This window comes from Fomitiporia mediterranea (genome assembly GCF_000271605.1).
Source record: "Fomitiporia mediterranea MF3/22 unplaced genomic scaffold FOMMEscaffold_4, whole genome shotgun sequence".
Lineage (NCBI taxonomy): Eukaryota > Fungi > Basidiomycota > Agaricomycetes > Hymenochaetales > Hymenochaetaceae > Fomitiporia > Fomitiporia mediterranea.
In genome coordinates, this window is record NW_006760389.1 from 1,950,802 (window position 1) to 1,973,461 (window position 22,660).

A 22,660-nucleotide genomic window follows, 5' to 3' on the forward strand; every position below is an offset into this window, starting at 1 on the left:
GAGTCTAGACAAACAATCACATTCACAGAAAGCAAAAGGAAAGTACAAAGCAAGAGGAATATGCAAAGTGTAAGGAACAGAACAAAAACCGGAACTGCCAGACATTCAATACAATTGTGAAATCAATTCAGACTATCCAAGCAAAATGGACATTGTATTGACAGAACAGTACTTTGAGGATAGCAAAAGTGAACACATATTAGAACTACAAGGATCAGTACTTGATCTAGAGGGTGAAAATCAAGCATACACTCATAAAATCAAGTGTTTAACCTTATACATGGTAGATATTAACTATGTATTGTACAGGAGCAATGTACAGGAGTACTACAATGGATACAACACCCTAGCCAGGTCCAGGAATAAGAGAGAAAGTGAAATACCTGGATATATACAGTCTCAAATAGAAACATCAAGTTTTTCAGGACATCAGAGTATCCCTTACAAAAATAAAAGGAACAAATAATCCTATAACAATACTTTGCAATTGAAAGCAGTCCCAGGCAAGACATACACTAGTGGTATTAGTGAGAACAATATTAATTCAGAGTGTAGCAAACTACACAGTTCAAAGCTACATATTGAGTATAGCAAGTATAAGAATAGCTCAAGCAGTAGTTCAAGAACAAACAATGGACACAAGCATAGTGAAGCACCAAATAATGTTCATAAAGGCAGATTTGCATCAGTAAGACCTTTAGAGAGCCTAGCAAAGAATAGCTACACATACAGAGTAATACAGAGTTCTAGAAGACAGAGAAAGGGAAATTTCAACCTAGGATCAGACTCAGACAGTGATAATTCAGATTCCTCTTCATCCAATGACTACAATCAAAGTAATGCTTTATTCAAACTATCAGACATTGATTCGAGTGATATAGAGGCTACTAAGAAGTGTAAGAAACACTTGAGGAAGAAACAGAACAAAGAACTCCTCAAATTAAAGATACAGATGTATAGTACAGAACTAATAGCTTCTACAGCATACTCAGGTGAACCAGACTTGCAAAAGTATACAAAGTTTGTTATTGAAGTCAATCAGTACATGAAACAATCAGGACTTCATCATTTCCCTAAGAGCCAAGTAGGGATAATGACAGGTTTTATTAAGGGAAAAGTAATGAATTTCTATTTGCAAAAGATTACAAACTATGAGTATAGATGGACACTTGCTCAGTTCTTTAGAGGACTTATGGACTTTTGTTTCCCTTCCAACTTTGCTGAAATACTGCAGAAAGAGTTCAACACTTTGAAACAAGGTAATAGGAACATTTAGGATTATTTGTATGATCTAGAGATGAAAGCAACAAATCTAGGAAACATTTCTCAGCAAGATTTGACCAGACAGGCATGGTATAGATTGAATTCCAAGTACCAGAGGCAATTACAATTAGATTGCTTGAATCCAGACACTGTAGACTACTCAATCTTCAAGGATAGGCTCAAAAGCATTGAGAAAGCAAATGAATCCATAGGAATCAAATGGCACATAGATTCCAGACAACATTTCAATATGTAAAGACATAGTAATGATTCTCAGAATGATTATTTACATACAGACAGTTCTGATAATTCAGGAAACAATCAATTCACTCTACAGGATAGTAAAAGTAATGATTCAGATCACAGTGACTCTAGTCAGGATACTATGTATACAAGCAGTGCAAATGCTAAAGGAAAGGCCAGGCAATTGTATTATCCATTGAGGAACAATGACTAGTATGAAAGTAAGACAGAAAACAATCACAGAACATATGCTACAGGTTTCAAGCACTATTCCCAATCGAAATTGGATGAAATGAGAGCAAAAGGACTATGTTTCATTTGTGAACAAGATGACCACTTAGCCAGGAATTGTCCTACTTGTAATACAATCAGATTGAACAATACACAGGATGATTGTTCATCATCTAGTAATGTCAGTATCAGTTATGCCACTTTAGATAAGTTAGTAGACAACTTGGACAGTAAGAAATACATAGAATTGGAGTCAATTACAGACTATGACACAGATTCTTACATATCTAGCAGTAATATACATGTTTTATTGATTTGGATACTTTGTAAAGGTAATACTGAGGATTCAGTAACAGAACAAGAGAGTTCTACAACAGAACACAAGTTCAGACATGTGAACAACACATTTGAAAGGGTGAATTCAGTATATTTGAGACCCTATGAGACTACAGCACTTAGGCATTGTACTATAGGCATTCAGTACAGGAATAAACATTGTAGGAAGTCTAAACATTGAGATAGACAATTGTATAGTGTATACAATAACATTTTACACTCAAAAGCACAGGCATACAGTGTAGAAAGGATTCTACAAGACTACAGATATGTATGGCACATGGAAAGGACTAGGAAACATGTATACAACTATTGTTTCAAGGATTCTAAGATGCTACAGGCACAAGACAATACATATATAGACATTTCAGAGACACTACTACTGATTCTTAGAGCCACAAATCAAAACAACACTCTTAAGAAATACAGGCTGTTCACAGACAACAAGAATGCATACTAGAACATTAGGAAAGGACCTGAGAATGTTAGACAATTGGAATATAACCAGCCAGATAGTATTATGGTTTACAAGGTGATGCAAATAGTAAACTACACAAGCAGGACAATTTATTAAGTATTACTAGACTATAAACTACAACTACTCTTGGATACTGAGAAATATTTCAATCCAAACAATTTACACAGGTATTCTATTAAGTTAGAAGGCTACATTACACATTGGAAGACAGACATCAGTACATTGAGTAAGGAAAAGTGTATATACATTAAGAATAAGATGATACTGCTCTAGAATAAGTATCAGGTATGAAGATACATTGACAGTAATAGAAAGACACAGACATACACATACACAGTTGATTCTATTCAGTACAGGAAGGTATTCAAAAGCAAAGAACTGCTTCAGATAATTTCAGGACCAGGAGAATGTTCAGACATTCAGGTATATTGATTCTACAACATTAGAACAGACATTTCCATCTTCAGGATTGAAGATACAGTCTATAATGAGTATGATTGAAGAACTTTGTATAGAACAATGTTCTATAAGGTACAATTGGATGTTACACTATGAAACTATTCAGTTCATAATGAAGAATTGTTCAGAAACATTAGAACCAGCTTAGACTACAAGGATATATTGTACAGAACACAGTTTCAGGAGAACATAAGGTATTACATTGTGAAATACACTTTCAGACAGTTAGGATTCATTGGAATAGACTCAGGACACTCTATCAGACATATTATGAGTATCACAGGCACTCAAACAGATATGCTAGTATACATATATTCAGGATACATAGTAAGAATCAAGATATTCAAGCTACAGAATGACAATTACAATCTACAGGATGTAAAACTGTTACAATCTATGTAACATAATGACAGTAAGACACTACTAAGATTAGGAAACAATATGCATTGTATGGAACAAAGTACAGAAGTTCAGAGGACAACTTCAAGCTAGAGAACAGGTTCAGAACCTGGACAATCTGCTCAAACAGATTATCACACTGCTTCAAGGGAAAGCAAAGGTAATACACATACAGCCAGCAAATATTAGAGTGATAGTGAATTAGGAATGATTGAACAGACTATTTGAGCATTCAGGCATAATATTTTAATGCTACAGAAGGAAATAGAGTATTAGGAAGCTCTAGAACATCTATTGAACAACAATACAGTTCAATCTACTCTAGGAATGAGTAGTTACAATTGGTTCAAAGTACAAAAACATGTAGAAGACCTCTCCAGACACTCTAGAAAGGTTTCAGAACAGTACCAGACGTTTTACACCAAAAATGAAGTCATATTTTGACAAGAGGGCAAGAGGCACACACATTGCATTATATACACACTCTTTGAGCATACAATCATGTTTGAACATACAATTTTCTTACTTGATCTATAATGAAACAATTTTGCAAAAGACTTTGTAGTACTAGACAGTATCAGTACTACAGGAAACAGGACACACAATAGGTACATAAGGAAAGAATACATTGGCACAAGGACAAGTACACAAAAAGACAGGAAGTCAATACTAGAACACATTGATCCACACATAGATTTGCTAAATGAACAAGGAATTGGCAGTATATACTTAGGACTTTAGGCAGCACTACTGTGCATACAGACAGGACATTTCATTAAGACATACATAGAACAATGTAGTATACAGACAGTTACAGTACTCAGGAAAGTAGAGAATGCTACTTGGACACAGTGTGATAGAACATCACACTATAAGACATTGAAAGTATACTTGGACAATTCAGGAATCGAATCAATTGACTTACAAAGACACAAACAAGTTGAGACACAAGGAAACAGTATGAGAATACAGTAGGACATTCATCACACACAGAGATACTACACATATACACACATATCTAGTGATATTAGGCTCATACCTTATAATCTCATTGAATTCAAAACAATATTTTCATTCAAGGACAAATATTACACTCTAGGTTACACTCTACAATTAGTATTTGAACATTAAGCTCAACAGGATATTCAGTTTTACATCACAGTTTGTTATTGTAAGCAAAAGAGTACACATTTGGAGATATTCTACTAATACAAGTGTAAGACACTACATTTGCAGGAACTAGTCTATTGGAAAAATCAAGGACATAGTAGAGGAATTTTGAAATACATCTCTACTATCTATTATTACATGACTATCCTACAGAAGCAGAGAAACATGCAAAGTCAGCTAGAAGCTGTAATACTAATCCATTCTATTGAGGAAGAAGGCTATAGCTTTGTCAATCAGGGATTTACCTCTGCACTTCCTGAAAACATGGGAGAAGAGAATATTTGTAATTACTATGCTGCCAGAATTTCCACTTCTGTACATATTGATCTACACTGTGTATCTCAGAATACTCAAGAGCTAAAACACCATATCTCCCTAGGAACCCTACTGATTCTCTTTGAAAAGTGTTGTATTGATAGTAACAATCAAGAGGCAACTTTCCTACTAATTGACTATACAGTAATATTGACTATGTTTAATTTTATTAACATTTTATCTAGTTTCACATAGTTTGGAACCATACTACCTACTGTCCAGAACACCACCACTGTCTCAATACTCACTGGATTGACTTTGGATCAGTTCAGAGAGGTAGTAATACATTATGAGGATGTTTCCCATATGTATGGGCAAGGTATTTTATTATTTACTTGCTACTAACTGTTACTTTAAGTAAGTTTTCTGTCTTCTCTACTAATTTTTAGCATTTAGGACTAAATGCTAGAGGGCAAGTGTAAGGATTTGATTTACTGGTTTGTATTTTATTATTACTACATTACTGATTGTGTCAGATCACTGCACAGTAGGACCCACAAGCACATATATTCTCATTGTAGTTAGTTACACTTCCTCCTCATGTATCTACACGTGTATACCCCTATAAAAGACAGTATTGACTGTTAGGTAAAGGGGATTCTTTTCCCCTGACCCCTCACTTGAGTACTAGGTTATCCCAGTCAGTAGTTGAGTGAACTAAGGGCAATTAGAATTCTCTTGTGAGGAACAGTGAGTTTCCTTACAGTTAGAGTACATAAATGCAAAATACATACAGACAAACAATCAACAAGCAGATATATTAACTAAAGCACTACATATACTACAAGTCAAACATCTTACTAGTTTACTCAAACTAGTAAGAGTTTGAAGGGGAGTATTATGAGATGATTAGTTTATCAACGGACGAACCACAAGACAATGACTTCATAATGTCTCAGTTAGAATACATACAATATAAGGACGAGAGACACTGAGCAGTCAATCATTACCTCACCCCTTGTCTATGCATGCCCCCCTGAACTTTTCCCTCTCAACAGCAACTGAGCTGAACTAAAGGACTGATAAGCGAACGGTCGTTCACTGTAAACGATACACAAGAGCGACTCACCGCAACAGCGAAAGCACCCAAGGCCAAGTAAGCAAGACTGACTGCTGTAACCTGTTGGGACAGCTCAGTTACTGCATCATTGGTCCAGTTGTAGACGTACTTCCGTAACGCGAAGCATTGCGACGTGATTCTTGCCCTGCAAGGTCAAGGTCACCATCGCAGTTGCAGTGGACAAGACAAACGCTGCTTGGCAGTATTAATATTAATATTGACTCGGGATGCCGGCATAGACACACGACTACGTGCAGGAGGTGCTGACACGTTCTAAACAACCATTCAAATTTAGTTTTAATTAAGTTCGGTGAAACCCATGGCTTAGTGTATAACTGAGATTGTAAGGCAGGGCAACTGACATCTCTTAATCGTACGGAACATTCCAAATTCCAACTCTGGACATCGCATTTGTCACTAACTCGTGATGATTGAGTGCTCTCCACCGGAGACAGTGATGCTCATCGACCCATTCTCCTTTGACACTCTCATTACCTCGCCATCAACCTTAATTGTCTTCCCAATCCCGGAGGGTATTGTTACCGTGCCCATCGTGCCCTTTGGTGTATTAACATTGATTTGGAAGATCTTTCCTGACAGCTTCCATGAAGCTCCAAACCAGCCAAGAGGGGTTTCGAAGCCACCCTCCGCGGAACTTAAATCGGAAGTATGTGGTGCGAGTGTCCAATCTCGGCCTTGCGGTGTAGTGATTTGGAGGCCTAAGACGTAAAACATTAGCGCTGAAGTGGGGCCTGAGCTCCAGCCGTGGGCGTGAGAAGTATATGCGGGGTCGTAATTATATCCACGGTATGAACGATACCTAGTTGCACATGTATCAATATGAATGATGCTTAGAGACATGCAGAAATAGAAACAGTATACCCGATTGAACCATTAGCGGTATATCCTTCTAGCAGAGTCGACTGAACGCTGAGATTTGTGTATAACATATATCCCCATTCGCGGCGCAGCAAGTCCATGGCTCGTTGGTCATTCCCGGACGTGAAATGGGCTTGGAGCTCAAATCCACCTATGAAAGGAGAAATCGTGTCTGGTAACTCAGGAGCAACCGCGCCGAGCTCATTCCAATTCTTTTCGAGACCCGCGCTGACTGAATTCGCTTGTGACGCATTCTGGGTGAGATTGAATAGCACTGCGAAGGAATTCGCGTCCTGAGGGCAGAGTGTTGTCGTGTCGTTGTCGCGGTACATGCCGAGCGAGTTTACCCAGAAGACTTCATTAAACGCGGATTTGACAATTGAGGCATTCGTGGAATAGGCGGAGGCAAGAGAAGTATCGTTTAGGTGCGTGGCGAGGTCTGCACTGTTTGTAAGGACCTGAGGATAGTGAAATGTTATAAAAACACCATAATCGGATTGGTGCAGTTAAAACGGCGAACCTTGTAGTAAATTGCATTGCCTTCTGCATTGATTCCTCCTCCACCAAGTCGTGCCCAGTCACGTAGACCAGTTATGTTTATAAGGCCAGATGGAGTCGACTTATTTTCCAAGAACTGTACCGCTTTTGTCTAGCAGACCAGGTATATGCACAACTCACACAATAAGCATTTGACTACAAGGCGAGGACGCACATATTGGGACTTACATAGTTTGCCCAAACGGTTTGTAACCAATCAACGTCACCAGAGTATAGGTAGTAATTATGGGTGCCAATGAGTGTCCAACCGTGATAGGTATCGCTGTCAAGTTGGCTTAGCGGTGGCCCACTCTCTGGCAACGCTCCCGTCACAGGGTTGATATTGGCAAACATTGTTGACAGAGCGTTTTTAACAGGAAGTAAGTCATTCGTGCTGACAAAGGCAGTTGGGACAGCAATGCCCATGTCGCCTGGAAATGAACATTTAGTCCATTATTATGCGCAGAGCTGTATGACTGCTTGCCTGGCCAGACAGCCCTATCACGTTTTGCTCCGTCGACGATGATTGGACCTGCAACGCCGAGTGTCGCATTGTTCGCCCAACCTTACACAAGTAAATTAACGCTGCCCTTTCAGCTAAAACATTAACACACCTGGGGACGCAACAGGTGGAATCTGCCTTCCTGTATGTAACGAGACCACGTTGGCCTGTACGGTGTATGCTCCAGCATACCACAGCTTCGTTAGGAAGTCGAGATCGTGGAACACCGGATCCTTCGCGGAGAAATATCCCGCATAGTCGCGCATATTCTCGACATGCGGTGCGAAAGAAATCTCGCAGGTGATGTTGCTGATTGTTAATTTATCTTCGGAGTTTGAGACGATCGTAAGATAACGGAAGCCTCCGCGAAGACGCTCTGCTGGTTGCGTCCAGAGGCTAGAAGGGAGCGGAGCCAGCACCGGTTCTACACCGTCAAATGTTGTATTCGGAGCAGGATACGTTGAGTCATCAGAAGCAAGAGGTCTGACGTAGATAGGCGATTCAGAGAACGAGAGTGAGAAAGCGCTGCTATTCGAGGATGGAAAAAGTCTCATAGTAATCAGTCCGCCCACCTGTCCGCCCTTTCCATCAATAAATGTCCAAATTGGAGAAAGGCGAACGGCTCACTTCTTTACCAAAGTCCAGAGCAACAAATGATCCGTCACCACTCAGCGAAGCTTCGCCTGACTCTGAGAGTAGATTCTCCGCATTCGCAATTGAGCCCCACGATTTGAATACGGCAGCTGGACGAACAGTCCTTGACACAGGTGCGTAGTTGAATGCATCCCAAGGTCCATTGGGAGCAGATGCTTGGGCGAGACTGGCATAAAGGGAAGCAGTGAGTAGAGCCCTGCAAATTTGCATAGCTGTCACGGTTTACAGAGTCGGACCCGTATCCTCGTCCGGTATGCTTTAACTGTTAGTTCTTTGGCGCTATTACATAGTTCACGGCCCTTCGACCACATAGCAAACGGATACTGGTACGTTAAGACCGTCACGGGATCGCGAAATCGAGAGGACGGGCCGGAAAAGCAGAAGGCGCGTGATCAACACGAGATATTTCTGACTGCTTCCAAACCTTCCAGAATGACCAGGAGGCATTGCCATCAGGCTAGGATTGAAGTATTATTTAAAAATCGCATGCATTCTCTGGCACGAGAAAACGGTAGGAGACTCCCTACGTGAAATCGGAGAAACTCAGATTACCTCGGCTTGAGGTCGGACCGGACAGCTTTTTATCAGTATTGAAGACCACATCTGCAACGCAAATGCGTCACTGAGGTCTGCTATCATGGGAATATCCTAGTGTACAATTAGTGGCAATGAAATAAAAAGGATGGAGTACAGTGCTTACCCGGGCGGTTGATCAGGAGCATTCATTCGGCGTAGGATTGTTCAAATTAAATGCGTACTAAAACCATGACCCATGAGTGTTTCAATGTTCGGTAATAGGCAAGAGTCTCTTCGTTGGCTAGAACACGACTGGATCCAGGATATATCCGTTAATCCAGCAGAGTCAATTCCGTCACATGTTCTGGCGCGGACATGCATGACATTCTATTGGGCATGGATACAAATCACTGTGCATTCTCAGGAAAAAAATGTGTCAAAGATGAGATAGGCTAGTAAAGACCAGTCATTAATGGTCCATCTCTAGCACCTCGGACCACCAGCAGAAAAATGAGCCGCGCTGTGTCGATCGTCGCGTGCCAAAAGCGATGACATAAGCATACCCTTAACCTCAACTCAACGAAATTTGACTCGCTACGCCTTTTGCACTCTCCCTTCATCCGCCGTTCATCTTTGTTCCAACAACGATAAAAATGTCTCTTGGAACTCTGTGGACTGTCCCGCAGCAACCGCAAGGCAAATACGTATGTCAACCACTGTTTAGCTCTATTGTGTTTTTCATCGTCATGTAACTATGTGCATTACAGATTCGCGCTGTCGCTGCTATCGGTGGTCTCCAGATCGATCTTCCTGAGGCTTATACACATTTTGAAGACAACAAGAAACCTGAGTTCCTCTCTAAATTCCCTCATGGAAAAATTCCAGCTTGGCAGGGCAAGGATGGCTTTTTGCTGACCGAATCGTATGCAATCGGTCGCTATCGTGAGTATTCATTCATTTTCACCCGCATATATGCAACGTGCAAGCATGTTTGCGCTTTCCGAGATGAGAATCTATTTATTCAGTTATCCCTGTCTTAATCGCTTTGTCGAGATTTCATTATTCTGAAATTTCCTGCTGCTACGTCCTTTATATTCATTTTGAACCGGATTGACTCATGATCACGATCAGTTGCCGCTTTGGCTCCCAATTCGGGGCTTCTGGGCTCTTCACTACAGGACGCAGCACTGATCGATCAATGGGCCTACTTTACTGGGACCGAGCTCCAGCCATATGTCATGCTGATCTTTCTACTCGTTAAGGGGCACGTCACTCCGTATAGCAAACCCGTGAGTCATTTTTAAGTCTTACTATTAGCATTACATGCTCAAAAGGGTATAGATGCATCAAAACGCGAATGAACGAGCAATTCGTGCTTTCAAAACACTGAACTCGGTTCTTGCATCCCGCACCTTCCTTGTCGGCGAGCGTATCACTCTCGCTGACCTTGTTGTTGCTAGCGGCCTTGTACGGGCTTTCGCTGTAAACTTTGATGCTGAGCTCCGCAGTCAGCTTCCGCACGTTGTGCGTTACTTTGAGACTGTCGTTAACCAACCGAAGGTAAAAGAAATTTTTGGAGAAACTGAATTCGTCGAAAAGGCTTTGCAATATACACCTCCGCCTAAAGAAAAGAAGGAACCGAAAGCAGCGGAGAAGAAGGCCGAGAAGAAGGCTGAGAAGAAGCCTAAAGATGACGATGATGACGAAGAGGATGAGAAACCTATAGAGGAGCCAAAGCCAAAGAACCCACTTGACCTGCTTCCTAAGTCGAACTTCAATCTGGAGGACTGGAAGCGTGCCTATTCTAACCTGGACACTCGCGGACCCGGGGGTTCGCTCGAGTGGTTCTACGAGAAGTTCGTACCTTTTTACCTTTTTTATTACGATATTGATTAGGATACTTTCTCAGATTCGACAAGGAGGGATTCTCTGTCTGGCGTGTCGACTTCAAGTACCCAGAGGAGCTCACCTTGACCTTCATGTCATCAAACCAGATTGGCGGCTTCTTCAACCGTCTGGAGGCGTCGCGTAAATATCTCTTCGGTTCCGTGGGTGTGCTTGGCGAGAACAACAACTCACTCATCTCTGGTGTGCTCATCCTTCGTGGGTCGGAGGCCAAACCCGTCGTGGAGGTTGCTCCGGATTGGGAGTCATACGACTTCAAGAAACTTGATCTTAACAACCCGGCAGACAAGCAGTTCTTCGAAGCTGCACTCGCGTGGGACCTGGAGATTGATGGCAAGAAGTGGGCAGATGGCAAGAACGTAAGTCTCCATTGAGTAATGTTCAGGACTATGTACCAAATGCTGAGATGTTTCCCCTTTAGTTCAAGTAAACAAAACAAAACAAAGATCTGTACCTTTGTATCAAACATCTAGCCCTATTATCTGTTGTTGTAGCTGTTTTCATGTGCAATTTCAATGTAGTAGACTGATGTTGATTTATCCGTGTTGTTCTATCTATGCGTTGCTCGTATCAACAGTCTGGACGGATGCTAAAGATGCAAGAATACAGTACGTGCATTGTTGTTATCACTGAATTGTGTTGAATGAGGTGGAAGTACTTCTCGGCTGCGCCACTGCAACGATGGCATACATGTTCCATAGACCTGATATTCATAGCCTGTCAGTCAATCGGCAGGGGAGCCACTGACTTCTTCAGTCAACTCTGACTCATACCGTCTATCTCCGAGTCTTGGTTCCTATTTCACTCATGCGGTGACAGAGGTTGGACATCTACGAGGATCTGTCCCGGAAGATGGCCACTCCGAGGTAAAGTAACGGTAAATTAAACTATACGTGGGCGAAAGCTGAAGGAAGAAAGCGACGCAGGAAGGTGATCCACATGCTTATAAAAATTATGAGATTGGAAAGGCGGCAATTTTCTTGACTGTATTCGAGGTCATGTGTGTAGGCTTGGTTCAAACCGAACTTGTATGGTAATTGTACGATTAATTTGAGTGTGGCGCTTCCGAAGTGGAGAATGAGACAAGATGAGCAAGGCCGTCGTGCCCATAAGCATGAGCTTAATTAAGATGGCGGAGAGCATCCTAATGACCGATATACTTTTTGGCCGAGGATGACTGGGCTACTCCATGAAGTTGAGCCTCGGTGATGACAAAAAAAAAGTATGCAAGAGTCGGGGAAGGAAGAAGCAGGAAGCAGGACCGTAGCGCATTTATCAAATGTGGTCGGGTAAATACTGCGCTTATTCCTGCCTACCTTAAAGAGAATAAGCATCAGTATTTAAGGAGAAAGAAGGTTGCCAAGTACGTACTGTATGTGCGTGCATCCTTTGCTTCATGTATCTGAGACATTCATGACATGTGTTACATGATGTGTATGGAAGCGTGAAAAGAAAGGATGCCGGGATAACTCGCTACTCTCCTTTTACTTTACTGCGGAGAGAGTTGGTCGTCCGGGTCTAGAACGGTACAGCTTGTCCAGTGTCCTGTCGTAGTGAAAACCAATACTGGTGGGGATCCAATGAGGAAAATATCATTCCGTATGGATCGGCAGGCATCCGACCTCGCGATTCAGAAACATACTGAGGTCAAATCGAAGTGAAATACTTAGACAGCCCTTGTATTTCACGCATGTCAGTAAGAATAAGAAAAAGAAGCAACAGGGAGCCACCTTAGACAATCACGGCTGAGCTTCTATAGCTTCTATGTCCTTCACCATTAGATTGACAGCTTCTCGAACCCCATTTCTTCAACGATAAATGCATAGGCAGTTATTTGAGTTCTGGTTGGGATTCTCAGGAACGGAAGCTTAGCTTGTTAGACGTTTGACAGGAAAATCTCGAGGGAAGTTGGAGAAGGCTTTGTAGATCGTGGAGGTATGCCGTTGTCTTCGGTTTTTGACGGAGAAGCCGCGGAGACATGCATATGCATGCGTATGGTGGACCTGGAGTCATGTCTCTGTCTCTGTGCATGTGGGAAATGTGAAGAGACGAGAATTCGGTGAAAGGAGCCTTGGAGCACATAATGTACACACTGGATATCTTGAGTGACTTTTAAGTTTCTGAGAGATTCTTGAGAGAAACGGTATAGGAAGTCTTCGATCGGGATGCATTTTGTACTTGTCTGTGAAATATAATTAACAATGTCATGCCTAGCAGGATGTCAGTCTCAATAACAAGATGATCTACGGATTGCAAAGCCCGTTTTTGCATGACTTGAGAGCTTTTGAGGAAGCCAATAAGTCATGAGCGCCAAAAGGACCGGTAATAGTCGGGTTGACCTGAAGGAGCTGACGTTCTTTAAAGCAGTAGCCGAGTAAACTCACCCTATCAAGTTCTAACATAGAAAGAACCTGAAGGGCGTTCCGAGAACATCGTAGGATGAGATACACATGCACTGATGTATATGTACAAAGGGGGCTTCTTGGGAACTTCGCATGATGTCTGGAGCGGAATGAAGTCACTCTGAACTCGGTGGTTGATTAGTTCCTAGGTGACATGAGGCCTCGTGAGAAAAGTAGGTATACTCGAGGTGCTAACGCATCGGTAGGACGGTAGGATGAGCCGAAATAATATCGTTGTCTATTTCTCAATACTGACACAGTGACTGTACAGCTGTATCCGACGCGGATGTAAGGTCAAGGTACGATCAAGCCATCAACATTTGTTCTTGGTGTTGCTAGGAGAGTTGTACAGGAAGAACAGCATGTGTGAGTTAGTCCAGGGAAGCGTTAACTGCGAAATTTGCAGGTGTTACCTGGATGCATGACTTTAATTTTGTTATAAATACGTTGGGCGCAGATGCGTTAAGTGTTATGGTGGTGATGGTCGCCTCGAAGTGATCGGAAGCATTGGATACTGACTCCTATTAATACTGAGAGCTTAGATATCAGTGATAGTGAGCGTATCCTTAATGTAAGCAGGTAAGAAAGACGGACTCACACGTTGAGGGCGATCAAGCATCAGTCACTATCTTATCCTATGCTATGCTTCAACTCAACTCCGGTTCATGCTAAAAATATACATAAAGTTGAATTGCTCTGGTTCCGACTTACGAGGGGGTTTAACCTCACACACAACTGAGACGAGTAGTAAGAGAAGAAATTCTCTTGTCACGAACGGAGAATCATCTCCCGCTTACGCAGAGCGGAAAGTGCGGTCTTACGCTCTTTCCACCCTACTCTAACAGATCCCTCCTGCGCCAAGCACATCCACAGTCGTCAAGTGTGTTGCATTGCATCCTATCGCATAGCACGAACAGTGGAGACAGTGCTTCAGATTCGTTCCATGCGGCGTTCGCGGAGATTAGACTTCTCTCAAACCGTTTGCGTTTCCGAGAGGATTATATTGGCCGAAACGCGCGCAGGTGGGAAAAAGGCGACTAGATGCGCCGACATGGTGATGTGTAGCGATTGGGTGTGAGTAATAACTGCAATCGGAAAATGAAATGGAATGTCCGCACATTGAGTTTGCGGAGGTTAGACTATAGACGTTTGTGTTTTGTATTGAATCAGAGATTTTGGTGAATGGTGGTGACTCGTTTTCACACACGATGTAGGGCGTTACCCGTCTTTATAGGCTTAGGACGCTCCGTGACGTGTTTTAAGTATGTTTAAGAGTTTCAGATCTCGGGGAGGTCATAGCATTGTCGATATGCAATTATCGATATTTGTTACTGAAGAAAGACAGCAGTGGGACAATAAATCGAAGCGTTACGAGTAAAACGCGTTGTAGAGTCGATTTCCATTAACGGCGTTGGTGTTGACAGAAGGAAGTTTCTCAATCAGCCAATAAACGAGGTCAAGACGAAACGAAGCAACGGTAGCAATTGGTACGGGATTTCGGGAGCAAAACGTTGCTGCTGCGGGCGATGAGCGGATACAACTCCTATCCGATATCGCTTGGGAGGACGAGAAAGAGAAGCAACTGTGAGGAAGATCGACGATCAGAGAGCGAGATCTGAGCGTCATTCATTCACTTGACAGCAGTGTCGTTTGAAAAACACGCGAATAGCGTGCGGCGGCTTACAGAGTAAACACGAGGCACATGACTGAGACGCGTCGAACTGCCGCACGTGCGGGTTCACGGATGTCCAAAAGGGGAAGTTCCCGCTCGTTGTTTATCGCTTCTTTTCGTCGTGATGGGACTCTTTGTCGCAGGTCTCCAGAGCCCGGGACGATCTTTCTTATTGCGAAAATTGAGGGAAAACAAACCTGTGCAACGCCAATCCAGATCAGCTCTTCTTCTTCCCTGCGTAAATTGCATCGCATTCCCCGTGCAATTCACCTTGCATAATGTGCGATTTCGGGTGGATACCCGACGATTTCTCGTGCGTGTGTAGCGCGTATCCCGTTTGGATTTGATTGCACGACAGAGGCCATCGCTATCTTATCGGATGAGCCCCGCTCCGATTTGAAGGTGGCTCCGTCCGGCCGGCCGGCCGGTCGGGCAACCGGCGGGACGGGACAGTGGTGGAGGCACGTACGTACGCATGAGCGAGACCGCGCTATCGCCGAGAACGACAGAAGGAACAGCGCTCATATGTGCGCTAAACAGAATACGCCCTTCGCTCTCTTTGGGGGAAATTGCTGCACGTGCGCAAAGAACGTGAATCAGGAGTAGCCTGACAGATGGGCATGCCGGAGCGCAAGAATATCGATGCCAGGAGGAATGGTGGATAACTGGGCAGGGAAGGACGGAAGGTGGATGGAGCAGCGGGGAGCGCGTGGAGGAAACACTGTTTTGGTGAAAGGGTCGTCGTCGGTGGGCGACAGCGACGATCATGATGATGATGGACGTCCCTCTCCATCCTCCTAATGCTCAGAAGCGAGTTTCCTTTCGGCAGTCTAATGTGATCGCGACAAAAGTGTCTGCTCTCGTCGTATTTCCCCTTGAGGGAGCAACGACGCATACGCAAACGGACTTGATCCGGGAGCGATTCCTACGCGGGGCGGCCATCAGCCGTCAAGGCATCCCACTCTGGTCAAATAACACAGAATGAGATCTCGAGGACCCGCCTTCATCCTTTAACTCTCTGACACAGACGCCTGCTTTGACTGCACTCGCATTCATTCAATCGTCCTTCCTTTCCTGCTCGTCTGCTTCTCCAATCTTATTTATTGTTTATTATTATTCGTATCATCACTTCTCTCCTAAACCTCCACGCTTCTCTCCTCGAACTTCGACTTCCGTCACCGGATACAGCCTTACGAGAACAGATTTCTCGAACATCGACCTCCGCCGCGCCCCGACAGAAAAGACAAGTGAGACAGTACAGGAGCCAGCATAGAAGACTATGATCAGCGTCCTCGAACCCCGTCCACACAAAAACCTCGCCCTCCCAGAGTCTTCCAGCGTGCCCATTCACGCACCCTCCAACTTGAACACACTCCCTAAACCGCGTTCACACCCTTTGCCAACCCCAGCGCCATCTCCATCTCCCTCCCAGTCGTCCTATTCTGCTTCGGCCTCGTCTTCTTCGACATTCTCTAGCCCAAGCACAAATATGCTCGCACTTGGCGGCCTTCCAAGCACTCTTGCACCATTTTCTCGCTCGTTTTCCCCATTTACGCCCACATTCAGCCCTTCCCAATCGCGCCTGAGTGCCTTGAGACAGTGCATGCCCGCGACACCCGAGGACCCGTTTACGCACCTTCCCAGCATTGAGTCTGAGCAACTTGATGCTTTCCGCGGTTCAAAGAGCCGTGTTGTTCGCGTGAGTGTTATCTTGCATGCATCTCCGCTCAACCCGCTTTTCCGCTATAGAAAGATGCGCCGTTACTGACTTGTTTCTTCCATCCTTGTCTTCGCTATTTATGTCATTGTTGGTCGCCGCCCGGACGCGTGCCCGAATTCGCAAATCTTGTTTGTGCTTTTACACCGTTGATGGATTATTGGGTACCTTACCCGACCATCTTGGTTCGACGCGTGCTGATAACGTTCGAATGAATGGGGTGCTCGATTATTTCTTCTCGCGTTAATAACTCATCAAACGCGCAATATCGACTCCGCGTCTTGTCCCTCCGCGCATCAATTATGGCCTACACCTTCCATATCTATCTATCCATCATGGGTAATGCTCTTTCCGATTCGACTTTGCCTCGCGCTTGCGCGTCTGCGTAACTTTACCTGGCGCGATGTTTGATACACCGATGTCCAACGATGGGATCCGCGACATTCTTTTCCAACTCTCGCCCCTAATTCGAACATCTGCTCGATTGTCTTTGCATGCGCGCGCATGTGTGCTTAATTACTTCCTTCGGAACCTGTGGCACGAACACATCTGTTCCCTTCCTTCTATTCAATCTTGCTCGTCCAATTAAAACGGCTGGCCGAGAAGTTGAGCGACCTCCCCTCCTCACCCGCCGTCTTGACGCGTTCGCTCGTGTCTCTGTTTCCTCGTATCTTCATGCAGCCATCTGCGGTTAGTACGAGTGACAAGCCTACGCCTGTTAAAATGTGGACATTGCGAGAAAACGCGATTGGACAAGACTTTGAACGACCGGTTTGGGCGGTTTTTGCAAGTCATGAAGAGGTACGAATTTCTTTTCGTGTTGACCCCCTCTTTCTTTTTTGCCGGCCCTCTACTACTCCATTACATTACGAAGAGCAGTGGCTAGCTGGGCTGCGTAGGAATGCAATTGCGATTGTGCGGCCGTTTGTAGGAAAACGCGCAGATAGACCGGCACCGTTCGTGTATCCCTTCCTGGGACGCGATTCGTTCTCACTTTACGTACCGAGGAACCGGATTTTCTTGTTCGGTGTTCTCGGAACTGAGGACTTCGGAGTAAAGAGCGCGTTGCCTGGTTAATCTTGTTGATGGCTGCTGGTCTAGGGAACATATCGAAGGTTTCTGTGATCACCGAGTGATCGCCTTGCATCTTCATGATCGGATCGACATAATGAATTCGAAGGGAAAGTCGTCGGGAATTTTTCCTCGATGAAGTCTTTCCGGTTGGGATGGGAAGAAGGATTTGGGCGGCGGTCATACCGCGCGTCTAGCGAAGCATCAGTCGCCGCTTCATCGATCTTCTGTTGCTTCTTTTACTCCATTCAACTCTGTCCGCCGTTCTGACCTTGTCTTTCCTTACTCATCCTCACCTGTTCTGCCCAGTTTTTGGCGTCTCGCTGACTTGATTGCTTTCCCGTGAATGTTTTCCAGGCTTGCGCGGCAATCTCGCTCTCCGCGTATGACGCTTTGGCTGGTCATAGGGTGACTGTCGTGCCAGCGCTTGAGTCTGAGCTGGAACCCTTCTCAAAGCTTCAGTCTTTCGACACGCGGTTGTTTTCATCTGGCTTGGTGAGTATCAATGTTCTTAATAATCGTATCACGTGTCGGGATGGGAGTCGTTATGCTGGGCATTCCAAGCGACGTGTCGGATCCGAGAAGTCCAGATACATATGGGGTTTTGATGCGTTAGTAGCTTCCTATGCAATGGACGACGCAAGGAGCGACGTTGCGGTGTCAGGAGACATTGTGATTACACGCGAGAAGTACTTGGGTCGGGTATGCGTACGCATTGCAGTAACCCGATTTGTCGGGGAAGTTTGATGAATACAGCTGGTCCCGACAACCCACGGGCGTTACCCTTTCCCAGTCCTTCATTCTTGTTCCCGCTGCCCGATTTGCCATACTTGTATGTGCATTCGGGTGACTTGGAATGGATTCGAATCTGGAATCCACTGAGATACGCCTTGTCGTGGCGGTTGCTTCCCGCTTCTGATTGCGTGATATGAAAGAAGTGGAATGAACTGGAAGAGGAGTTCGATATGGGTTCTGCGGCGTCTCGCGGCAACTTCATCGTGCTTTCTCTTCTCGGCGTTGCCCATCTATCTTTGGCTTAAAACGCCAGCGAAGAATATCAAGTCACTGATCCCCCATGACTCTACTTGTTCAGGCACTGAATCGTACGACTCAATCCGCAGTGATGGGCGCACAGTCACTCCTGCGTTATCCGCCATCTCCTACGTCGACCAATGGAACTGGGGCGGAGACGGAAGCGGAACTATTCTTCCCAGACGCCCAAGATGACTTGGATGCTGCGTATGGACTCGGACACGCTTTTGTCCAATCCCAAGGCCTCGGGTATGGATCGGGGAACAACGATATGGTGATGTCAGCAATGAGCGAGCAGCCAATGCACGCCATGCAGGCGTTGCAAGTGATGCAGGCTTGCGGGTTTACCCTTTCCTCGAATCCGCCAAAAGCACGAACCGGATTCCGACACGGTGATTGGATGTGAGTCTTCTCTTTCTTATCTCTTTGTATTTTGTCCTATTCTTCTGTGGCCTCCGTGCTGAAGTGGCGGATGAGATGCAAGATGCACGCTATGAGCGGGTCGAATGAGCCCAGCCCTTCAAATAAAGATGCGATCAGGTGTTGGTCTACATTTGTAGCCAACCGGCAGCCGGTCCGGGACGAAGCCCGTTCCAGATGTTTCCCGATCGGATCAAGGGCGATCCAAGTCTAATTGAGACCGACGGCTCGGGTTAGCACTGCCTTGCGAGCCGCGTGCTTCCGCCTTGGGGTTGATAGCCGGAGAGTTTTGTCTCAGAAAACGGCGTCGTCATTTTAGCCGAGAGCCGAAAGGAACGAATCTGTGTGCGGGCAGACCGCTTGCTCACACACAGGCGTTTAAATCTATCCGTTCCATGTGTCCTTAACAGGAATACTCATTTCATGTGCTTTATATATTTTCATTTCTATTAGCTGTGCCGTCCCTGCCTGCGGTGCTCATAATTTTGGGTGAGTCCTTTTTCCTTCGTCATACGTCGTTTATAAGGCTGCCGATCCGCGCGTCGAGGAGTTCCTTTCGCTCCCCGTCCTCCCGCGTTTCCCCTTCGTGCCTCGTGTTGTGTCCTCCACATTGCCTCTCATTGTATGGCAGTTGCTGACGTCTACGATCCCCGCCTTGCTCCCTGCCCTCTCCATCGTTATAGCCGCAACGTCACTTGCATTCAATGTGCCGCGCCGCGCTCGACGAATCTCGGGCTGATGAATAATGGCCACGTTAACTCGATTACTTGCGCGAATGGCCCTCTTACTGCACAAGGCAGCTCAGTCACAACCACTGGCATGCGCAACATGTCCCCCCGTTTTGCCAACCCCATGAATGTCCAATCGCAAGTGCTGATGCAGGCTCAAGCATACCAGCTTCAACAGCAACGGCAGCAGCTCTCGAAAGCGCAGCTACAGGCCCAAGCTCAAGCGCAAGCGCATCCCCTCCTTACGCCAAGCGGACGAGCGTTTGCTGTTGGCGGAAAGGTGCAAAACATCTCCCCCGACCCTCTCGCGCCTTGCATCATGTTTTGGCCCGACAACGAACCGTTTCCCGACCCTGGACAGATCAGACCCGCGTCCCTTTCTAATGTTCATGTATGTCCCTGTCTTTTTTCTTTCACATTTTTTTCTCCTTAGCTCAGGCGTGCAATGACACTGACGAGCTCCGCCCGTACAGCAACCACCGATCATGAACACAGGGAACAAGGGCCCTATCGAGAAGCAACCCGGTGATTGGGTTTGCCATAAATGTGAATATCTGAACTGGAGGCGGCGTAAAGTGTGCCAAACTTGCTTCCCTTGTGAGTAATCACCTTCTTTCCCCTTTCATCTGATCAACTCCTGAGTGGGCGTTTCGAACTGACTCGATGTTATGCATTTTCAGATGCCGAAGGTAATGGTGACTCGATATCTGCTACAATGCACGCTGAGCGCCTAGCGCTTCTTGCTGCGGTCTATGGACAGTCTCATCCACAGATCATGAATGCACACGCAGAGGCCGCCCTTCAGTTCCCGGCACATGCGCAGAACTTTGTTTCGCTCCCGGTTACTCAGGCTTCAGCACAGCAGGTATCTGCTTCGCAGATGGCTTCACTCTCTTCACTCCCCAATATCCCCTTCACTGTCCCATCTTCTTCTCACCGCAGTCAACTCCCTTCTGCGCCCGCCCCTGTACGAGTTCCCGTAATGCCTGGCCTTTCCGTATCTACATCTTCTGCGAACCTTCGCGCGACGGCTGCGGGACCTATAAGCGGGACGAATCACCCTTCTGTGACACAACGCTCTGTATCGACTCCTGAGTCTTCACTCGGAGGTGGGAACATAGTCTATCAGACTCCGCCTTCCCCCGCTGTCGCGCGTCCGCCGCTATCCATCTCCAGTGCACTTGCTCACACATCTGGTCAAGCTTCCCCTCATTCTGCTTCACCAGCCCTCGCTGGCTCTTTCCTTCCGTCATTTTTTAAGAACGAAATACAGCCTTTCCGCGTTATCTCTCGTCCACATGCAAACGTAACTCAAGGTTCAGGGACTGGTTCACGCACCCCAGCTTCTCTCTCCCCCGCCTCATCGGCGAGTGCGGACTTACCGTTCGACGAGCATGATGGCCCCGCAAAGCCTGTTGGGGTCATTGGCAGCGGCAGGAAGTCTAGTTTCTATGCTCATCCTCGAGGAGCCGGCTCGGGTTCATCGATGGGTTCATCATCAAGCCTAACACTTGCTGGTGGTAGCATATGGAGTCTTGACCGTGATGAAGATAAGACGTGGAACAATGGCAATGGCATAATTTCTGCCGCGGAAGCTATGAAGGGATTGACTCTATGAGGAGTCCTCTGTTTCTTTTATCCATCTTGCTGTGATCATATTTCTTTCCTTGTGCTTATCTGCTGCTGGTGTGTATTTTCCTTTACATTGCTATCCATCGCCTCTGACACTGATCGCTGATTAGTTACATTGAACCAATCCTATTTATGCTGTATCCTGGATTTTTGAAGTTTTACCTCAAGAGATTTACCCGATAATCGCGCGCTTACACTGCGCAAAGTACCGTATATTCAAACAATCGACCCATGGCAGTCCTGCGCCACCCAAAACAAAGTCGAAATTGTGGACATGGAGCTGCTCCGAATGAAATGCACTTATCGTGACCCGGCATACGTTGCCGGTGGATGGAAATGGGATAAATTAAATTATTTTTCGCCTCAGTTGACTGTTCTTTTCAGTTGCCCCTATACGTGTCTCTGTCTGCTTATCTTCTCGTCTTTCTTCTTTCCGCATTTGACGATAGCTCTTGCGATTCTCACCTCGAAATACAAATAGCATGCCCGGTGGGAAGGATATTTTCTTTTACCCATTCTGTCTTTCTATCCGTGACCATATCGTATCTTATCATTCCTGACTCCGAAAAGAACTGACTGACTGTGGTGCTTGTGTCTCTTTACTTTTATCCTTACCCGATCTGTTTCCGCTTTTCATGTTTCCCTTTCTTGATCCGTACGCGCTTCTGGTTGTTTCGTGCCGCATCGTTCTTGCACCCCACTTACTTGATTCCCATATAAGTAGTTAAGTAGTCAGTTGTCTTACCTTTGTGTTCCGAAGAGGAGATTCCGAGTCGTTCTCCGTGCTTATCTCGATTGCGCATCCCGAGTGACTCATGTTTGCCTGTTTAACGTTACTGTCTTTGTTTGAATTGATGTCATTCTTGAGTGTCCTCGATCTTCAGACCGCATTCTTTGTCCCGTTCCTCATTCCTGCAGCATTTCTGCATTCTTTGTTCTCCTCGTCCGCATTGGTCTGCCACCCGGCTTGTGCTTAGCTGCCCCCTCCATCAGTACATTAATCCTGCTAATTTGCTTTTATCCCTCCATTGCCAAATGA

At 45.3% G+C, this 22,660-nt stretch overlaps 4 protein-coding genes across 4 annotated transcripts; 3 read left to right on the forward strand and 1 right to left on the reverse strand.

The window, feature by feature from the left end:
- Positions 1-6,371: 6,371 nt before the first annotated feature.
- FOMMEDRAFT_132742 (Six-hairpin glycosidase) lies at positions 6,372-8,736 on the reverse strand (the record flags this gene model as incomplete). Its single annotated transcript, XM_007264620.1, has 8 exons — positions 6,372-6,470; positions 6,498-6,774; positions 6,837-7,291; positions 7,354-7,482; positions 7,560-7,801; positions 7,855-7,935; positions 7,985-8,444; positions 8,500-8,736. The coding sequence occupies 8 exons, from the start codon at positions 8,734-8,736 to the stop codon at positions 6,372-6,374; spliced, it is 1,980 nt and encodes a 659-aa protein (XP_007264682.1).
- A 959-nt stretch (positions 8,737-9,695) lies between these two features.
- FOMMEDRAFT_80017 (elongation factor 1-gamma) lies at positions 9,696-11,321 on the forward strand (the record flags this gene model as incomplete). Its single annotated transcript, XM_007264621.1, has 5 exons — positions 9,696-9,746; positions 9,810-9,984; positions 10,174-10,331; positions 10,384-10,898; positions 10,952-11,321. 5 exons carry the CDS (start codon positions 9,696-9,698, stop codon positions 11,319-11,321), a joined length of 1,269 nt encoding a protein of 422 aa, XP_007264683.1.
- Positions 11,322-16,300: 4,979 nt separating this feature from the next.
- On the forward strand, positions 16,301-16,789 carry FOMMEDRAFT_154053 (uncharacterized protein; the record flags this gene model as incomplete). Its single annotated transcript, XM_007264622.1, has 1 exon — positions 16,301-16,789. One exon carries the CDS (start codon positions 16,301-16,303, stop codon positions 16,787-16,789), a length of 489 nt encoding a protein of 162 aa, XP_007264684.1.
- Positions 16,790-17,141: 352 nt separating this feature from the next.
- FOMMEDRAFT_166649 (uncharacterized protein) lies at positions 17,142-22,322 on the forward strand (the record flags this gene model as incomplete). The annotated part of the gene is made up of 11 exons (XM_007264623.1): positions 17,142-17,246; positions 17,342-17,810; positions 17,840-17,870; positions 17,951-18,065; positions 18,167-18,304; positions 18,903-19,243; positions 19,715-19,750; positions 19,945-20,380; positions 20,463-20,586; positions 20,670-21,675; positions 21,732-22,322. 10 exons carry the CDS (start codon positions 17,142-17,144, stop codon positions 21,605-21,607), a joined length of 2,733 nt encoding a protein of 910 aa, XP_007264685.1. The 3' UTR covers positions 21,608-21,675; positions 21,732-22,322.
- Positions 22,323-22,660: the final 338 nt, after the last annotated feature.